At 54.6% G+C, this 19724-nt stretch overlaps 1 protein-coding gene across 2 annotated transcripts; it reads left to right on the top strand.

The window, feature by feature from the left end:
* The first annotated feature begins 685 nt into the window (after positions 1 to 685).
* Positions 686 to 19246, top strand: LOC112994331 (LON peptidase N-terminal domain and RING finger protein 1-like). 2 transcript variants are annotated; one of them, XM_064520900.1, is made up of 12 exons: positions 686 to 1097; positions 5380 to 5498; positions 7345 to 7467; positions 8270 to 8413; positions 9271 to 9400; positions 9951 to 10038; positions 11717 to 11831; positions 12478 to 12599; positions 13001 to 13159; positions 14325 to 14487; positions 14988 to 15134; positions 17027 to 19246. In XM_064520900.1, the coding sequence occupies exons 1-12, from the start codon at positions 767 to 769 to the stop codon at positions 17213 to 17215; spliced, it is 1830 nt and encodes a 609-aa protein (XP_064376970.1). In that variant the 5' UTR covers positions 686 to 766; the 3' UTR covers positions 17216 to 19246. The 2 variants fall into 2 exon arrangements, with proteins under 2 accessions (XP_064376970.1, XP_064376969.1); XM_064520899.1 differs by having other exon boundaries at positions 687 to 1097; positions 9265 to 9400.
* The last annotated feature ends 478 nt before the right edge of the window (positions 19247 to 19724 follow it).

The following is a 19724-nucleotide window of genomic DNA, read 5'->3' as shown; positions in this document are numbered from 1 at the left end:
CGGCTCTGCATACACAGAGCGCCGGGGCGGGGTGGGGTGGGGGAATGCTCTTCATGGCACCATGCCTCAGTTTCCCAGCTGGGTTGGAGGGACAGTCCTTTCCCCCACACACTGGGGTCTGCAAAGGAGCCACTGCAGCCTCACTAGCTCCGGCTGACCTGGAGTGCCCCAAACACCGCTGGTGCCCCGTGCCCCGGCTTTGCTCTGGAGTCCCCAAACACCCGTGGCGCCCCATGCGCCGGAGCACCTCGTGTCCCGCACCCCAGCCCTGCGCTGCAGAGCCCCGCATACCCCCAGCACCCTGCACCCCAGGCAGGCTCCGAAACATCCCGGCTCTGCCCCCGAGCGCCCCACACCCCGCAGGCACCGCGGGCTGGCTCCCAAGTGCCCCAGCCCCGCTCCGGAGCATCCCGAACCCCCCGGGACCCCGCGCGGCTCCGGGGCATCCCAACCCCCCCCAGGACCCCGGCACCAGCCCCGCACCGGCGGCCGCGGACCAGCGGCGGCTCCCCGTTACGAAACGCGGCCGGGGCGGGGCGGCGGCGGCAGCCAATGGAGGCCCCGGCGCCGCCGCCGCCGCCGGTTATGTAAGGGGGGGCCGCGGCGGGCGCCAGCCCCGGCAGGGCGGGAGCGGTGCCGGAGCCGGAGCCGCCCCCGCGGAGCGCCCCGCGCCGGGCCCCTGGGCTGAGCCGGGCCCCTGGGCTGAGCCGGGCCCCTGGGCTGAGCCGGGCCGCGCGGGGCCGCAGGCAGCGCCGGCCCGAGGGCGATGCGCCGCTGCCCCCGCCGGGGCCGCAGCCCCCCGCGGCCGCCCGCCCGCCTCCGGGGCGCGGACGTGCTGCGGTGCCCCTGCTGCCGCCTGCTGCTCTGCGAGCCCGTCACCGTGTCGTGCGGGCACTCCTTCTGCGAGCCGTGCCTGGGGGCGGCCCTGCCCGCCCGCTGCCCCCTGTGCCAGGAGCGGCTGCGGCTGCTGGGCGTCGGGGCGGCGCGGCGCAACGTGCTGCTCTGCGGCCTCCTGGCCAAGTGCGCGCGCGGCGAGCGGCCGCCGGGGCGGGCGGCCCGGGCGCGGCTGCGGGCGGCCCGCGAAGGCGTCGAGCTGGGTAAGCCCGGGGGGCGGCGCGGCCGGGGGTCCCAGCGGGGCGCGGGGGCGGGGCTGCGCGGGGCGCGCCGCCGGGTGCCCGGGCGGGCCGTGCTGGCCTGGCAGCGTGCTGCCCGCCCCGTCCGTGCGGCCGCAGCCGGGACACCCGGGGAGGCTGTCAGGACTGCCTGGACGTGCTGGAAGGGGAGGTGGTGGGGGGACCCGGCTGCTGGGCATTTTTCCCGTGTCCGTAGGTGCGAGGGGCTCGCCCCCAGCCTGCCCCAGAGCAATGGGACCTTGTAGAAAGATCTGCAGAAGCGGGATGCAGAGGCTGTGAGCTCTCCCTCCGCTTGGAGCGGTCAGCTCTCCTCTCCCTGCACTGTGGGGCATGTTCCCAGGCACAGGTTGCTCTCCGTGGGGTGCTTTTCCTTTCTGCTAGGCTTCTTGGGTCTGCTGGAGGGGATGGATGGCGGGGGCAAGCCCTGCTGCTCATGACCAGTGGCCGGGCTGCGGCAGGGCAGAGCGAGCAGCACACGCCCTGTCGCCCACATGCACGGGACATGAACCAGGTAGACAGAGAGGAATAGCTGCATGTTTAAAGCCAAGAGCTCAGCAGCTTCCTGGGGGTGTCCAGCAATATTTCAGGGCCAGAGGAAGCGCTTGGCCCAGCCAGGCCCCAGGGTGATGTGACAATTATGTAAAATCGTTGGGACTTTTCCAGTCCAGGACAGATGTGTATGAGCCACAAGAGCCTGGCGAGAGCACAGCCTTGGCCAGGCTCCGGGGCCAGCTGCTCGCCCCACGTGTGACAGGGCTTCCCCGGCCCCATCTGGGACAGGCTCCCGCAAGACATTTGCCTGCAGGATCAGGATTGGGCCCGGGGGCTTGGTCTGCTTTAACATGGGGCTGCAAGTAGGTTTTTTGGAGTGTTCTGGTTAAGTAAAAGGGGTTATACAATGTGCCTGGAGGAACAGGGAGTTGGGGTGGTAGAGGTAAAAGGTCCTTTCTAGATGTGTGTTTCTATGGCAGCAGCGAGCTTGCGTTACAGACACTTAATTCCCGGTTGCTGCCTGACGAGCGCCAGGGTAAGGCTATGTCTGAAGCCGGGGTCCGAGCGGTCCAGCCGTTTCTGGTGCTGGGAGCAGGGCCCTCTATGCAACACCCCAAAGCATCCATTTCACATGCTGTGCACTTTGTTCAAAACAAATATACCTGCAAGGTTGTCTGTTACTCTTCTCACTGTTGCCAGTCTCACTTTTTTGTATTATTGGGGTGTATGATTGCCTATCTCCTTTAAAGCAGCCTCTGTTATTATAGAGCAAAATGTTGCAAATTCTTTCCTTAGTCTTTCTCCACTACATGCACAGTTCCCCAAAGGACAGGGAAGTTGGGGTTAGGGCAAAGAGGAAAAGGGAATTACAGCCACAGTTCCTATAAATGGGTATTGCTTGAACTCTGCCATGTGGGTGGTGCTTTTGGGATGGGATTTTTCAACTTTTGTGGTCTGCAGACCACTTCCAGGCTTCTCAGCTTCTTTTGGGCTGCCCTTTGCTCTTCTCTTCACACTTTAACATTGATAAGTGCTGCACCCACAAGAGCATGTGTTTTTGCTGTAGCTCTGTGGACCAGCTTGCGGTGTCCTGCTAAGCAGTCCCCTGTCAGGAGCTGTTACTTCTGGCTTTGTACAAAACCCACAGCCAGCCCTGCCCAAAGAGCAGCTCTCCTTGCTTGGGAGGCTGCATGTCTAAAATAAATTGCCAACTTTTTATCTTCTGTTTTTTCTAAGTGAACAAAGAAGTGCACTGTAACGAGTAACACAGGAGGACTTCTAATGTGCTGGGAGTCTGGAGAGCGCTATCAATCCGTCATCAGCTGCCAGCTCTGCCAGCTGGCTGATGTCCCTAATGTCTAATGATATCATAGATCAAAAATAGCTGTGGCAGAAGAGAAATGCAGAATTTGCAGCCCAATTTTACACATCTTACTTTCACCAAACCCGTCACTTTATTGCTAGCCTGTGCAAATGTCTCAAGCGTACACTTGCTCATGTGGAAAATAAGCCTCTAGACTTTGTACCTGTTTGTCTCTGCCTATCATTAAGTGCTGGAGTATTTTGTCTCTAGGTCTGTGCTTGCGGAATGGGGGGCAGTGTAGTAGGTTCCCAGCTTTCCTGACTTGAGCCCTAAGCTCCTGGCTAAGATCATAAGTGAAAATAAGCTCTGAGCTTATGGCTTGCTCCGCTGTGCGGCTTAGCGTGGCCAGCCGCAGCCCTGGCTCAGGGAGCAAGGTGCTGCTGCCTGGATGGCAATGCCGCCTTTGGCTGCCATCAGGGAGCAAGCCCTCGCCATGCCCCATGCCGCGCAGGGGAGCAAAAGGAGGCAATAGCTGGGCAGAGTCTTCTTGCACTGTGGTAAGAGGCAGCGGGCGGCTGAGCGGGTTGTAGAGAGCCTGGGCATGGTGACAGCAGAGGCAGGTTTTGGGGGAGTGGAGAACGTCACCTGCAAAGCTGTATCTGGTGCTGGCTGGGCTGTACGAGCCCGACTCTTGCCCAGATAGGAGCTGCCAACCCTTCAGCAAGGCGTTTCTGCAAAACCCTTTGCCACAGTAAATGAAGTGCCAATGCCTGAAAATGGTTCCTCACTTATGATGCAAGTTTGGCCTCAGATTTTCAGGGAGGGGGAGAGGAGGGTTTTCTTGGCTGCAGCCTGTGCCTTGGCTCCTCTTCTCTGAGAAGAGAGGATGGGGAAGTGTTTAACACTTCCATCACGACGCCTGCACAGCTTCCCTTGTTCTTGGGTTTTGAGTCTTCACAAGGTAAAATGAGCCGCATTTCAACCTTGAAATAGGTTGCTGAGGAGGACCTATGGTGCAGCTTGTGTCTGATCATGGTACCCTGGCCACGCTGCTCCCAGCTGAATTAGTGGTCTCAGCAGTGCTGCCCCGGCATGTGGCTAAGGCCTTTTGCACTGCCTGAGCTGCCCTGGCCATCCTGGAGAAAGCCAGGAGCTGGCAGGAGCATGAAGTCCTTCTCCCCAAGGGACTGGGGGTCACAGCTGTGTCCCTCCCTTCCTCCCAGCCCCAGAAGCAGGTACCTGCACCATAGCCCTCAGCAGCCACCTGCCTCTGCAGCTTGCTTGGTGCTGGGTGAGATGCGGCACTGGGTTTATTGACCCCTTGCCTTAGCTAGGAAAGTCAGCAGCACATTGGATATAGGCCGTCTCCACAGCAAACTGTGATATAACGGGGTGGGTCTGTGAATCTTCCACAGGTCAAACCCACAAACATGACCACGCCTGGCTTCTTCTGTAAGCTGTGTTGCATGGGTGTTGAGGGTGCTGATTTAATTAGACAGCTTGCTTGGCCTCACTAGCACCCTGTGCCCCCCCAACCCTGCATTGATGGTGCAGGTAGAAAGGAAGGTTCCAATGGGGTTTCTTTGAGGTGGGAGAAAAAAGGTTTTCATAGCCAGCAGCACCCACAGGAGGTGGTTTCCCCCCTACCGTGGAGATCCCATGTGAGATCAGCGAGAGCTCGTTCCCATGCGAGCTGGATGAGTAAGACCTGGGTGCTGGATTCCCTTCCTCCATTTTGGGATATCTCACCCTTTTCTTGTGCTTGGAAACATCCTCAGGTCTTGAACTGGGAGGCGTTGGTCCACCAGCTTTGCCTTCTTCCCAGCAGGCATGCCATAGGGTGCTGGGGCAGATCTGGAGCCCTCCTTGTAGCTCCCCTGGCTTTCCTTCTGCCCTGGGATAGAGGTGGCAAACTGCTGGGTCCGGCAGGCTCTCTAGCTTTTGTGAATGAAGGTCTCCACAGCTGCTGGCTTGTTTTGTAACATGTTATTGTGGATCTGCAGGGTGAATCATGTTGCAGAGCCTCCCGTGGCAACAGCCACCATTGGGAGGATGTATGTGATACACCCTTTCTCCAGCAGCTACATCCCGAAAGGATGGATGTGAGCACAGATCCCATCACAGGTGAACAAGCAGATGCTGAAACAGAGCTCCAAGGCAGCAGTGGGGCCCTGTGGCTGACAGCTTTCTGGGGAGATGGGGAATAATGAGGGGGAAATAAAAAGAAATTTAAAGATAGATATTCAGGGGAAATGACCACCCTTGCAGAAGGTTATGAGGCCGCCATCTCCTGCCTGAGGAGGAGCTCAGGAGCTGTGTCTAGCTTGAGGGATGCAGCAGCAGCAGATGTCCCACCATGGCAAGGTCTCCCCGGGCCTTGTCCAGCTGTGGCAGCTCAGTGTGTGGCTCTGTGCAGACTTGTGGCACAAGTAATGGCATTTCTATTTCCAGCTCCAGATGACACTTCCCTGCGGCTGTGCCGGGCAGAGGCGTATGTGGCCCTGGGGCAGTATCCAGAGGCGCTGGAGGACCTGGACGTGGTGTGCAGGGCTAAGCCTGGAGATGGAGAGGTGAGCAGAGGGAATGCTGCGGGCACCAGCTGTCCATACTCCTTGCTCTGATAACAGGAGAATTTTGGGGAGAAGTCTTGGAGAAAGAGGACCTGTGGGATGTCAGAGGTTGCAGGCAGCAAGGTGTGAGTGAGAGCAGCTGCCCTGCTGCTCTAATCTCTGAACCCAGAAGGGATCTTGCACCCATTTTGAGCATAGCCAGGCTGGATGGTGCTGTGTGGTGGTAATGGATATATCCTCCAGCCACAGAGGGGACTTTTGCTTTGGATGTCACAAATCCTGTCAGGCCTTCCCTGAATGCAAACATCTCCTGCCCCCAGTATTACAGTCCTATTTACAGCCAAAGCTTGCCATATGAGAGGAATTTCCCCCTTTCTTTCTGCCCCAAAGGGTTTCTTCTAGCTGTCCTGGCATGATTTGGAAAGCTTGCTTCTGCGGTCCCAGCACCAGAGAGGGAGGAGAAGGCAGAAGGCTGGGGAAATTTTAGCTCCAGAGAAGAATGTGGATGTTTTACCTGTCATCCAAAGGTCCTAATACTAATTTCCTGTCAGCCACTGATTGCAGGGCCTGGCTCATGGTTCATCGATGGCTGTGAACTCACATAGTCATTGGATTCATCCTGCTCAGGAACACACTATTCAAATCCAGTAATGACGCATTAAGTTGCAAATACAGGATGTAAATGCTCCATCCCACCGATGGGCCCATCCAGCAGTGGAGGTCTGGAGCTGCCTGGTGTCTTCACTTGGGCACACACACAGCGAGTACACCTAGCTGTGTCAGTGATGGGTAGAGCAGCCTGGGATGGGTCGTAGAGCCTGGGGCTCTGGGGAAGTTTTGGCTGAGCTGCCCTCTGAAAAAAACAGGCCTGGGAGCTCGATTGTGGATTTGTGCAGGACTTTCTGGCAACAGTTTCTCAGCATTCAAAGGCGGAAGCCCTTGACCCCTTCTCTAGGCCTCTGTAGGGCTTATTTACTTGGCTTTTGCAACTGTCGCATTTTGGAAAACTTTTGTGTGATACGTGGCTGTGCTGATGCTGGTTTCTCTCCGAGGGTGGATCTGGTAGGCAAAAAAGACAAGCCTGAGCATGGGAGCAGCAGTGTGTCTGGATACTTCAGCTTTGGCTAGGGGCAGGCAGGACGGTGGAGGGAGGCTCCTTCCAGACTTGACACTCACCCCGGAGCTGAAGGGCAGCGTTCTCAGCTGGCAGTGGGCCTAGTGGGCTTATAAACAAGACCAGTTGTGTGATGATGTGCCTGTTTAATCAGAGTGTTGGGAAACAGCAACAGGAGCTCGCCTGAGGCAGGGAAGAAAGAGCAACCTCTCACCTTCCTTTTCAGTGACATTTGCACGAGCCTTAACCCTAAACTGGGTCTTGGGACTGCAAGGCCAAACCTGGAGCTCTCTATGCCTCCCTCCTAGTGTTTGCTGGGGCACCCATTCCCTTCTCACTGGGTACTTTAGCTGTGTTCAGGGCAACAGAGGCAGGGGCTGCTGGAGGGATGCTCAGGCCTGTGTTACTAGTAGGGATCCCCAGCTAAATGGGGACCAGCTGGAGGAGTGCTGGCACTGCCACGTTGCTTCCTGAGCTGTCTCTCTAGGCTGGGGTAGGAGGAAGCTGTGCCTTGGGTTGGATACTTCATCCGAGCCTCTGATTGAAAAAATACATTTTCAGAGCTGCTGATCTAGCCACTGTTCATCTCTTTCTGGAACAAGGCTGCCTTTGATCCTCCAGACCAGCTGGCAGGCAGTCCTGATAGATTAAAAAAAAAAAAAAGGGAGGGGTGGGGGGGAAAAGTGTTGCCTCTGTGTCTTGTAGTCAGCATGTGTTTTTTTCACTCTACAGGGCTTCTTCAGGAAAGGGAAGGTGCTTCTGGAGATGGGGCGGAGAGCTGAAGCCCTGTTGGAGTTTGAGCACTGCCTTGTGTTAAGTCCCCCTTTCCCTGCTGCTCGGAGCGAGCTGGAGAAGGTGCATGGGAAGGGCTTGTCCCGAGGCTGAGCTCTGCTCTGAGCTGTAGCATGGTGTTCCTGTGCCCTCACGTCAGCCTGTGAGATGTGCTTTGCCTCTGAAGGACTCGTGCCCAGCCCAGTCTTGCCACTCTGGCCGGCTTTGAGAGCTGGTTCCCAACGGCAGCTGGCACTGGTGCCCTATGCGAGTTTGCCCATGAAGAAAACTGCCCTCCCCTCTGCAAGTCTCTGGTTCTTGCAGGGTTTAGCTGGTGACATGGGCAAGCAGCCAGGCAGGAGGGGGACCTCTCGTCAGTGTTGGTGGCACCAGCACCAGTAGCAGCCAGCCAACAGCTGTCACTGGAGGCTTGGGATCTTTTCTGCAGATGATTTTGGGCCAGCACCCAACCCAGTACTGAAATCATTGTTGCTGCCTCTGTCAATCTCCCTGGCACAGAGATTTCATGCTATGAGTGGACACTTGTCCTCCAGGAGGGAAAGGGGATTGAGGCATGACCGTGTGCCCCTGACCACTTGCTTCTTTCTGCTCCTTTTGGATGGCAGAGAACATGAGCTCCAACCCTTAAAACATGCTTTTTATATTCACTGCCTCATGCCACTGTATTCCTTAGTCTGGCTTGGGCATTGGTTTGACAGAGGGCTCAGCTAGTATTGAAATGAGAAGCCTGCCCTGTGCCTGTGTGAGGCTGCAGAGAGCAAGAGGCTTGGTTTTAGGGCTTGTGAGGGATGGAGTGTGGCAGGCTGTGCATCTTCCCAATCCTTTCTCTGAGGCATCGCATCTGAGTTGTGTCCTCTCCCTGCAGATCCTCGCGCAGGATGACTCTCCTTGGCCAAGCGTGGCTGCAGAGCTCTCAACTGCTGTCCACTGGGGCTCATCCAGCCGCCGAGCAGGGGAAGAAGGATCAAGCACTGGGCTCACATCCGCCCCTGCACAAGAGTATGCTCAGGTGAGAAAGTCTGCAATGATCTGAGACAGCGATGGGACCTACTGTCCCTTTGGGACATCCCAAATTAGGATCTCCCAGTGATGGGATGAGAGATCAGGTAAGGAGAGGTCCTGCAGGGTAGCAAAGACATGATCTGAGCTCATGCTACAGAGACTGGGGAACCTGAGAAGGCTCCTCCTGTTTGCCATCCTGTTTTCCTTTTCTCTTCTTGTTTTATTCTGCAGTATTTTTGCTAAGATTTCAGACTCCCATTGCATTTAAAACATAAGTCACATTGCTTTCAGCAGAAGAGTAGAAAATGTTGGTGTTAATAGTGTTTTTCCATTAGAAATACGCATTTGAGGACAGTTCAGACTACTAGGAGCTATTAAAGGAAGATCATCTTCTGCTCTTTGCCTTCTAAGGATAAATTTGGCATTTTTAGAGGGAGGGGAAAATTGGAGAAATTGGGTTAAAAACACCCAAGTACCAGGTGGTACATTTGGATAGGATAAGCCCCTGTTTAAATTGCAAGATCAGCTATCCCATGAGTGCATGCTCTAGGCAGTAAAAATTGCCCAAATCTCCTTCCTGCAGTGTTGCTTTGCAAGTGTTTTTCCCTGTGCTCCACTTCTGGGGCGGTTTATGTTTCACCCTAAAAAAAGGTAAAATTGTGGCTCCCGGATGTGAGTGAGGAAAGGATGTCTTTCAAGGCCTCACTCTCCTAGTGTCCAGCAGATCCAACAGGTTAGTATACAATAATGCACAGACAAACTTCCTGGTCCTGCAGGGCTCAGTCGGGTGGATGGGGCTGGGTGAAGTGCAGAGTGGGTGGGGGCATCAGGTTTGACTTTTTTCTTTGCTGTGCCCAGGTTCAGGAGGGAGTGACGGAGGATGGCAGTGGGGAAGCTGTGCCTGGGGGTGGCCAGCTGATGCCTGCCCTTTCCCTGCCGGGGAGACAGCAAGACTTGGATGCTTTGGCAGAGAGCCAGGAAAGGCAGTTGTCGGGTGAGTGTCATCAGAGGTACCAAAATCTCATCTAATGCAAAATGCCTGTTTAAAATACATTTTGGTGCTGAAACCTCAGTGTTTGCGATGTGCCAGACCAGTGAGTGGAGATCCCAGGGATGCATGATGGGGCAGCTCCAGCCATCATGCCTACTGTATGGATATGAGGGGATCCAATATCCCTTTATTGAGCTGGTGGAAGTATACCAAACCTTTGGGTCTGGTTTGAAAAATTCTAGATAAAACCAGATATCATTTGTTCCCTTTGCTACGTGGAGTCACAGGGAGACTTCCTTTGAATTGCTGTGCCCAAAGCCTGCAGGGGCTCAGTGGCTGAGCAGAGATGCAAACAGTTGCTTCACCGGTGTTCCTTGTCCCCTAGCCTGCCCTGCTGGCTCAGAGTGTCCTGGTGAGATGAACGGGGTGAAATCCTACAGCCTGTGCGAGGCAGGAGATCAGTCCATGTCATGGTTCCTGCTTGTCTCAACACTGAGGAAAGCCTCAGCAAGTTTCCTAGGGGATGTTACTTTTTCCTTCTTTCTCCCACCAGACAGTGAAGAGGAAGCAGCAGCAGGAGACCAGCCGTGCCTGGGGGACCTGCTGAGTATATCCGACCTGGAGTGTTCCCTCTGCATACGGTGAGTTTTCCAGCCAGTGAGCTGTCAGGATGAAGAACAGGCATCTGCCAGGGTTTCCTAGTCTGGAGCTGTCTTTACACCCTAGCAGCATGCTTGGTCCCTAGTGCTGCAGAAACACAGGTTAAAGGATAAGTGAGGAAGAAGGTATGGAGGTGGGCTTTCCCCTGTAAAGCTTGGAAGAGCTTAGACCACTCTCTCAGACCCAACATGTCTACATCTGTATTACTTCTGACATCAGTGCAGAGGTGGGGATATTCAGTGGGGTGGAAGATCTTAAGTGGTGATTGCCCTTTGTAACTGTAGCCCAGAACAGGAAGGTTTTGCCTCAGGGAAATGCCGTCTAACACAGCCACTGCAATCCCGAAGAGGGGAGTCGGATGAGCTCTGTGCACGCAGGAGGTGGGAGAGGAGACTGGGGTAGAGCATGTGTCCATCTACCAGGCCAGGGAAGGGCTGGGTGCCTGTGAGTGAGCACATGCTGCTGAAGGGCATGTTGAAATCACACTGTGTGTTCCAGGACCTTGAACAGTTGTGCAAGTACACGCTTGCCAGAGGGCTGGGTGTTTCACTGCTGTATGGGCAGGATGGTCAAGGTCTCCTGTGCAGCAATGTCTTCCAGGTCTGGGTATAGCATGGGGGAATGACTGCCTGTGAGGCAGGAGCCAGACCAAAGCTATATCTAGTCTGAATTAGGTGAATTTAGATCTCTTGCTTCATCTGAGAGCAGGGAAATGTCATGCTCAGGAGGATTTGGGATTCAGAAGGTAAATGAAGAAGGAAGTAACAATTTACCTCCAGTAGGTGACTTCCACTAGTCTTGTAACATCTCCTCCAAGCAGAGCTTTCCTGAGTCCTTCATTTCTGATCCTGGAGCAACCTGTGAGCAACCTGAGTGACTTGCAGCCTGCTCTGCTCTTGGAGCTAGGGGAGAAGGAAGCACTTGATGTGGCTTACAGCATTGTGCAAGTCCAACAGTCTGATCCAAGACTTCAGATTAAGAGAATAAACCAGTTAGTAGGAACTTTATAATTAACAGGAGCGATAAGCAAAGCTTAGCTGATGCAGCTTTAGTGAAGGCAAGTTTCATAGCTGCGTATTGCTTGAGTGTGGGAAACACAGCATGAAATAGCTTTCAGTGGTGTCTTACCATGCAGCACTGTTGTCTTTAGTGAAGAAGGCTGGCTAAAGTCAACATGTGTCCCTTGAAATGGTAGAAGGAGACATGGGAAATGCTTCATTGCTTCAAGAAGCAAAATCCCACAGGACTGTAAGTTTGAGACCTGTTTTCCTCTTACTCTCAGCAGAGCATTTCAAAAGAGGAGGAACAGGTACTAGACTAGTGATAGCCTGAAGCTGAACCCACAGCTTTGCCCGCCCTGGTCTGCTGAACTCCTGCAGCGCCAGCCTCTGCCTCTGCCAAGCAAATGTGCCCAACTGCTTTGTAGGAGTGCTATGCAAAGGGGCCCAGACCAGCCTGGGGTTTCCAAACCAGGGTGCAGGGCCAGGCCTGGCGGGGAGTGACAGCTTCAAGAGTACCCAGCCCTTTTAACAGAGGCTATGCGGAGTGTGTGTCTCCGGGTCTCATGGTCCTCCCTTGCAGGAGCCTGGAGTGGTGCAACATGCACTCCTTTCCCCCCATCTGGCTCTCTTCAATCTGTTGATTTTGATTGTTTTGCAGGATGTTCTTTGAGCCAGTGACAACACCGTGTGGGCACACCTTCTGCAAGGAGTGCCTTGAACGCTGCCTGGACCACAGGCCCAACTGCCCCCTCTGCAAACAGAGCCTGAGAGAGGTGAGGGCACACTGTCCACTGGGATGGAGCCTGAGAGAGAGCTGGGGTGGGCTGGCTCTGGCTGTGGTCGGTGTGCTGGGGCTCGGGTGGGAAGCTGTGACGCTTGTGAATGGCTGCCTGGTGGGGGGGTATCAGCCTCACTAACATGGGATAGACCACTCAGTTTGTAATTAGGACTGAGGGATACATTTCCACAAGATGCCATAGTTACTGAGTGAGATTGTAAACAGGACAGAGTTAGAGAGCAAAAAGTTAATACTTATAACCTTTAAAAATGGAAATGGATGGAAAACCTCCTAGACTGGAGAGTTGGTTTAATCTTTAATGAGAAGGGATTCAGATGAGACCATCAGGGAAATTAGATTGTCATACAAGGACTGCATCGCTCTCAGAGACAGGACATTGTGTTAGATGGACCCTAAGTCTGAACCAGATCAGTTCCCTGTGCCTGGAGGTCTTGGTGGATCTGACCTCCAGCCCTGCTAGATAGCTGGAGAGCATCACATGAGTCACTTTTATCCGTGACATTCTGATCTAAAATTACTCTCAGCTCCTATAAAAGTGAGCATGACTGGGAGCCTGGGAGGGCCTCAGCAGCTCCCCTCCTGCTCTTATACAACCTATTTCTGGGTTTCATTTCTTTCAGTACCTAAAGGCTGGAAGTTACAACCCCACTGTGCTGCTGCAGGAGATCATGCTGGCCACCTTCCCCTCCCAGCTGGCTGAGCGGAGAGAGCTGCACCAGGCCGAGATGGCAGAGCTCTCCAAGTAAGCAGGGACCTTCTCTGGTGCATGTGTGCACGCACAGAGGCAGGGAGAGGGCTGCCTGCACCATGTAGCATTGCTCTGGCCTGGGTCTGCTTGAGCTGCACCTGTCCTGCCTCCAGGACTGTGGCACAGCACTGCTGGGAGGGTCCAGATGTGCCTGGGAGCATATGGGAATGAGGGAGTGTCTCTTCAGGGGGCTGTTCTGTGGGCAGAGCCTGTCCTTGGGCTCTTGGTGAGCCAAGCAGAGGCTTTAGTGTTGTCTGAGCCAGAGTATCCCTTCTTTTGGGGCAAAGTACCTGCATATCTGCTTCAGGAGGGCAGCCAGGGTCCAAGCTGGGGCTCAGTGGGAGTTGTTTCTGAAGGTCTCAGAGGGGTCTCAAGTCCTTCCTCCTCTCCTTCAGTCTGACCAAGAACATCCCCATCTTCGTATGCACGATGTCCTTCCCAGGCATCTCGTGCCCTCTGCATGTCTTTGAGCCTCGCTACCGCCTCATGATACGGCGGTGCCAGGAGACCGGTACGAGGAGGTTCGGCATGTGCATCTACGAGAATGGAAAAAGGTGAGTCCCAGGGCAAGGCATCTCCCCCCTGCCCTTCTCACGCACTACTGGTTTGCCCCTCTCTGCGTCAGTCCCAGCATCTTTGCCCTCCAGGAGCATGCAGAAAGCTGTGTAGCTGGTGTTATCTCACCAGAAAGGAAGATAACCTGGTGCTACGCTGGGCTGTGGGAGTGGGCGTTGAGCCTGCAGCTCTGGCGGGTCTCCGGATAACTCAGCCAGGAGTCACCTACCTCACTTGGTGCATTTTTACAGAGGCACTAAGTCACCCCATACCATTCAGGAGGACTCCAGCTCAGAGGGGGAGTTAGCTGGAAGTCTCTCAAATCCTGAGTAGTGTGGAGAGGAGGAACAGGGTGCAGTTTCATATCCTGCTGCACCCCCACAGATAAAATCAACAGGGAGGTGGTGCTTTTCCCACACAGTACTAAGTGAAACTGGAGCTCACTGCCTCCTGATGTCCTACAGGCCAGACAATGAACAGGATCAAAAGTGGATGGGCAGAGCCATCAGTGACTGTTAAACGTGGTGGTCTAGCAACAACTTGAGAATTCTGTGACTTGCATGATTGTCTAGCTGTGTCTTCCAGCTTCTGTTAGTGATCACTTTAAAGTTGTCTTATATCTTATACTCTGCCCTTAACAAGCTGCAACTGGTCATTATGAGAAAACAGGACACTGGGCTAAATGGGCTTTTGTTCAATGCCATGTGGCAATATTTGCATGTGTAGTGACACCTCCAGATCTCAGGTGGGCTGAATCTCTAGGCTACTAACTCAAGTACTCTGACAAATACGTATCTTTATATGGGTGATCCAGTGAATGTTCTCTAGTGAAATGAGATTGATAGAATTTTCTGGCCTCTGGGCTTTGGGAGGATGTCTCAGCAAGGGGTGGTTTGTTCAGGACCTCTGGATGTCGGGGCAGAATGAAGATCTGAGTCACTTTGGTGTAGGGCAAATCCAAGGGAGTTGTGTGCATGCACAGGCAGTGTGCTCTCTTCCCTACGCTCCTAGCAGTGAGTGATAACTCAACAGAGTTGTTCTCTGAATTTGCACCCTCCCAGCCCCCTTGTCGCTGAGGCTTCTCCTTTGTGGAGGTGGTGTAATCAGTAAAAGCAGCTCTCCCACAGCTGTTCATGCCTTCTTTTCTCCCCTTGCTCACCCCAGCTTTTCCGACTATGGCTGCATGCTGGAGATTCAACAGATTGAGTTTCTGGCAGATGGAAGATCCCTGGTGGACACGATAGGGAGGCGGCGGTTCCGAGTGCTGAGACGGGGACACAGAGATGGCTACAACACTGCTGATATTGAGTATCTGGAGGACAAGAAGGTGAGGGCAGGACCAGGGTGGAAGTCTCCATGGCAGGGGAACAAAGCCAGGGGAGGCAGTTCTGCCTTGTGGGAACACCCTGATGGGCATGTTTCTGGGACACAGGGTGGCTGTCTGTCTTGGCGGATGGCACCCATCAATACTGAATCCCAGCTGAACCCAAGCACAGACTCCAGTCATGTTATCTTTGCTGGCCTCCTTGCACTGGAGTTAAATGCAAAGCTGAATGTGGAGCACAGGCCACCTAGACTGCAAAAACCTGGGAGCTCCTGGCTATGGATGGTGAAGCCAGGTTATGGTGCATGAATCCTCCCCTTGCTCTGTGCTGTGGCTAGCTCAGGCTCAGCAAACACTCTGGAGAGCAGACAAGATGCTGTAGGTGGATGTGGCAGGAATAAGCCTGCTCTTTGCCCAATGGCCTCTCCTCTGTCAGGTGTGAGCTGCTGTCTTCCTCCTCCCCATGCACATCCCCCCCCTGCTTTCTGCTTTCCTCCACGCAGGTGGCCGGGGAGGAGCTGGAGGAGCTGCAGTGCCTGCATGAGAGCACCTACCATTTGGCTCAGAGGTTTTGTGAGCATGGAGATGTTGCCTCCAGACACATTTTGATGCAGCATGGACCCCTGCCGGAGAAGGAGGAGGACATCCAGGTAACACCTGGATGAAAGGATGCCCTAAATAGGGAGGGTGCTTAGAGAGCCTTTGAATCAGAGCTGTTCCTGCATTGACCACCACATCTTCAGAGGCATCTAGGAACCTAATGGCAGAAGCTGTCACAGGAGGGAGCTCGGAGGATCTGGAAGCTCTTTGCTAAGCCAGCAGAGTAAGCTCCTGTGCAGTCTCGTTGTAGGTGTGCTTTCCAATGCACTGATTGCTCCCATCCCTCCTCTTCCTCAGCTTTCTGTAGTCAGTTTTCAGCCAGTGGAAATCTTGCGCCTGTGGGATGTGAGGCAGCAGGTGGAGATGCAGAGGGGCTGAGCTGCCCAGGACTGCAAGCGCATGTGCATGTGTGTGTATGACAGCCAGATGGGCCAAACTGGGAGAGTGTCAGCACCGGAGCACAGGAAACTCTGCTACAAGGGGAGGCTTGCCTTGCATGCAGCTGGGAAGAAAGGACACAGGACGCTTTTTGGCTTCACAGTTGAGATCTCCCCACATCCCAGCAGGAGAGGAAAGCAAAGCCATGTGTGTGCTGGGAGCCTAGTGCTTCCTGGGAGAGGCTGCTTGAGCTCTGCCGGGCAGTGGGACCGAGCTTGCCGTGCTGGCGCTGAAGCTTTGCTCTGTGCCTGGGTGCACTCGCGCTGGCCTGGCAGTGCTCCAGCTGCGGGTCTGGCTCAGCACCATGGCACGTGCTGCCCAGGAGCGTGTGCTTCCCTGCAAGGCTCTCACGGTCCTAAAGGCCCTGGAGGTGAAAGATGAGAAAAAACAGACCCTGTTTTTTACTTTTTACTGTTTACTGCACTTCTTACTCAGAGGTATTTTAGGACTTGTTTGTTAAAACAGTTTAATGTTTCTCTGTGTTTTTAAACTGTTCTTGGAAACCAAGCACTGAGTTTTATAAGCTTTCCCTGAGGCCTTTTGTCAAACTAGAAACTGAACTGCCTGGATTTGAAAACATTGGTGGGGGGGAACCCAGACAACCAACCAATCCTACAACTCTGAGTCTGTGGTCTCCTTTCTTCTCATCTTTTCGTTGGAGAAAGCATCTCTTCTCGTGCCAGCCATGGCTCTAAGAAGACAGAATCCAATTATCCAATCCAATTAACTTGCTTTGACAAATTCAGATTTGGAATGTCATTGATTTTTGAAGAAAGTTTCCTGCCTGGACCATTGCAGATACATTCTTTCTACATGTGTTTGGCCTGTCCCTCAGTCAGAGCTGTCCTGGCAGCAGTCATGCCAATGCCATGCTCAAACTAGAAAATGACTCTGCTTCACTCATCTGAATAGAATATTTCCCTCTTAAACTGGCTTACATTCTGAAGGAGCATTTTCCAAAAGCATTGCCCAGGTCTTGTGCCCATCTGGCCTGTACTTTCTTGCCGTTGTTAGGGCAATTGAATAATGCTGAAGCAAACACCCAGAAAGACAAAGTTCCCCTTGCCTCCAGCGCTGGCTGGAGCCTGAGCCCTGTCACAGGGCCTGGGCTGGCAGAGGGGGTGTGAGTGCTGCCACGTCAAGGTGCCGGCAGGGCTGTGCAGCCCGGGCTCAGAGGAGAGCGTGGCCTGTGCTTAGCAAAGCAATTGTCTTAAGACAGAGTCACAAGATATTTCTCTGTCTCTTTAGTATAGACTCTTTCCTGGTTACAGCTGTGTCTGGAGACTCCCTGGGGTTTGTTCTTCTGGAAACTGAATTCCTTTATCCAGCAGTCTCGAGCCTGGACAGACAGATGAATACCTTAGCCAAAGCTGGCACTGCTGCAGCAGCTGTCTACTGACAGGAGTGCATTTTTTCTATCGGAGATGCTGCCCAAAGACCATGTATTTATCTGCCTTGCTGTTGCCTGATGTGGGCGTTTCTCTCTCCTCTCTCTCCCCATTAGGCTTCTGCTGACGGACCAGCCTGGTGCTGGTGGCTCATCTCCGTCTTGCCCCTTGACCCATCCTACCAGCTGACGCTCTTCTCCACCACGTCTCTGCGGGCCCGCCTGGCCCAGCTGCAGCGCATCCTCACGGCGCTGCTGCATGCCCACCCCGGCGGGCTCCCGCATGGCCCCCATGGCCAGGTCTGAGGGGCCTGCTGTGTGCCTGGCGCAGTCTACGCCAGGGAGAGCTTCACCTAGCTGGTCTCCTTCTGTGTTTCTTCATGGTTTTAGCACGGTTGGATTCCCCCAAAGCAACCTCAGTGACGAGCCAGGCATCTGCCTCCCTGGGAGCGCGGAGGCAGCCGGCAGTGATACCATGCCGTCCATGTAAGCCGCTTTGGTGCCGCAGGCACTCTGTGCCACCGGGAGGGAAGGTGGCAAGTCTCATGGCAGGGACGAGGCCAGAAAACTGGGTTGTGTCCTGGGAACCAAAATCCCTCGGTGAGCTGCTTTGGTGCCAAGGAAGTCTCTCTGTAGGGCACAGGAATGAGCACCAGGACACCCTTGGTTTTGGGTCTTCCTCTTTACTAAACAGCTATGATGTTCTTCAAAAGGGCCTGCCCTGCACAGTGAGGGAGGAGGGTGGTTAGAAGCTTGGGAGAGGCTGTGCTGGGATGCGGAGAGGTCCCTGCGGCTTTTCCAGACCTCGGGTGCTGAAGGTTCAGCCTCCGTTTAGAAGTCTGACTTGACTGTCCTTCAGACTAGAAGAAAGGGTAGATGAAACAATCTGAATCTCACAGTTCTGCTTCTGACAGTCTCCTTGGCCATGCAGCGAAGAGACTCTCCGAGCACATCCTGGTCTACACGTCCCTTCCTCTGGGTGTCCTTGGCTCCCTGGCTGTCTTTGCCATGCCGGACTTGCAGGGAGCATCCCCGGTACGGAGCAGTGCGGGAATGCCATGGCTGCCTAGCCTGATGGCCAGGGATACTGCCGTCCTGAAATGTGCTGTGGGAAGGGAGGGGTTTGGTAGTGTTAGGGCTTTTCTCCCTGCTCAAAGACGGTGGTTCTGGATCCTGCTTGGGCTCAGAGTGCAGTTTTGGACCTGGTCGCCAGCGCTGGGGAGAAGGTGCTGGCTGCACATGCCTGGCTGCTGCTCGTTGCTGAATACAGGGGGAAGAGTAACTCCTGCCCATGCAGGCTGGGGCTCTCCTCCATAGAAATCCTGAAGGTTTGGGATTTTTGTCTCCCACCCATAATTTCAGTGGGTTTGAGTTAAAATTTAGGAATAATATCCACTTAGCGAGTCACTGGATTAAACTCTTTCCAGAATCTTATCTGTGTCTTTCCCATATGCTCCACACGCCATCTGGGGGCTCTGTGAGCTGTTACATGTGTGTGGGAGAGAAAATTGGGTTGGGGCTACAGTGCTCTTTACGGCATCTGAATCATCTCAGCATCTGTCTGTGCCCTGGGAGTGCTGGGTCCTGCTCCCGCCTGGGTTAGTCTGCCCTGACCTCTGGGGTAGGGGGCTCCACCCCGGACCTGCCCCCAGTGACCACCTTTTCCCTTCCCCCTCTCTCCGGGATCCAGAGGTTTCACTGTTTCCTCTCCAACACAGTGCCTCCCTGGAGCGAGGGTTGGACTGAGCTGAGCTCTTGCTCCCGAGGGACCATGGGGAGAGCAGATTGGCTGAGGGTAATATGAAGCTGGATTTGCTCCTCTACCTTTGAGCCATGTCCTCTCCCATTTTGCCACTGTTTCTCTAGAACAGTGTGACTCCCTCGAAGGGGCTGCAGCCTGTCTGACTGGAGCAGGCAGGAGAGGCAATGGTGGGACTCCCCGTGGCTGTCCAAGGGCACCTGCATGCAGGTGGCAGAGCATGCTGGCTCCCCACCACTGAATTTTGGGAAGTGCCTTTCTTTTCCTGTCTTTTCAGCCAGTGACCCCCCAGAGCTCCCTGTGTGCCCTCTGAGCTGCTGCCTTGCCATGTGCAGGAGCTCTGCCTGGGCAGCGAGGAGAGGATGGTGCGGTGGGGATGCAGGGGGAAGCGTGTGGCTGCCCCGTGCTGGGAGGGTTCCGGGTTGGTGTTTGGAGAGAGCCAGGGCCCAGAGCCACTTCTGCCTGGCCTGTTTCAGGAAGGGACCTGTGCAAATCTCTCCAGTTTGCTTGGAGTGCCTTTGGAGTTTGTATTAGTGTTCTGCCTGGTCATTGAAATAAAGGCTTTTGTTTGTTTGTTTTGTTGGTGGTGTTTGACCTTTTGGTTGCACACTGAGCACAAGGCTCTTGATGAAAGCGCTAGTGCCTCACCAGAGAGCTTCAGGGGCACACAGAGAAGTGATGTGATGGCACCTGAGAAGCACCCAGTGAACACAGTCTGGCAAGGGCAGACAACAGCAAGAAGAAGAAGGGGGAGGGGACGGGAAAGAGAGGTGTGAAAAGGAGCCAAGAGGACTGGTTCCTGCCTGTTGCTGCACCTAGAGACTTTGGGGAAGGATGGGAAGCGGGGCAGACCTGGCTGGTGGAGATGCCAACTGGCAGGTCCTCCATAGTGCCTATCCCTTGAATGCTGCCAAGCACATTTGTTCCTGCCTCCAGGAATGGGGATGAGTCAGATGGCCGTCCTCCACCTCCCTCTGCGTTGCACTGTGCCAGGGAGCCCGGAGCAGCGCTGGTGGGATGGAGGGGATGCAAATGGGCTGAGAGTGCATAAGAGTG

Source organism: Dromaius novaehollandiae, chromosome 15 (genome assembly GCF_036370855.1).
Source record: "Dromaius novaehollandiae isolate bDroNov1 chromosome 15, bDroNov1.hap1, whole genome shotgun sequence".
In the NCBI taxonomy this organism is placed as follows: domain Eukaryota; kingdom Metazoa; phylum Chordata; class Aves; order Casuariiformes; family Dromaiidae; genus Dromaius; species Dromaius novaehollandiae.
This window is presented reverse-complemented; position numbering and strand designations above follow the sequence as displayed.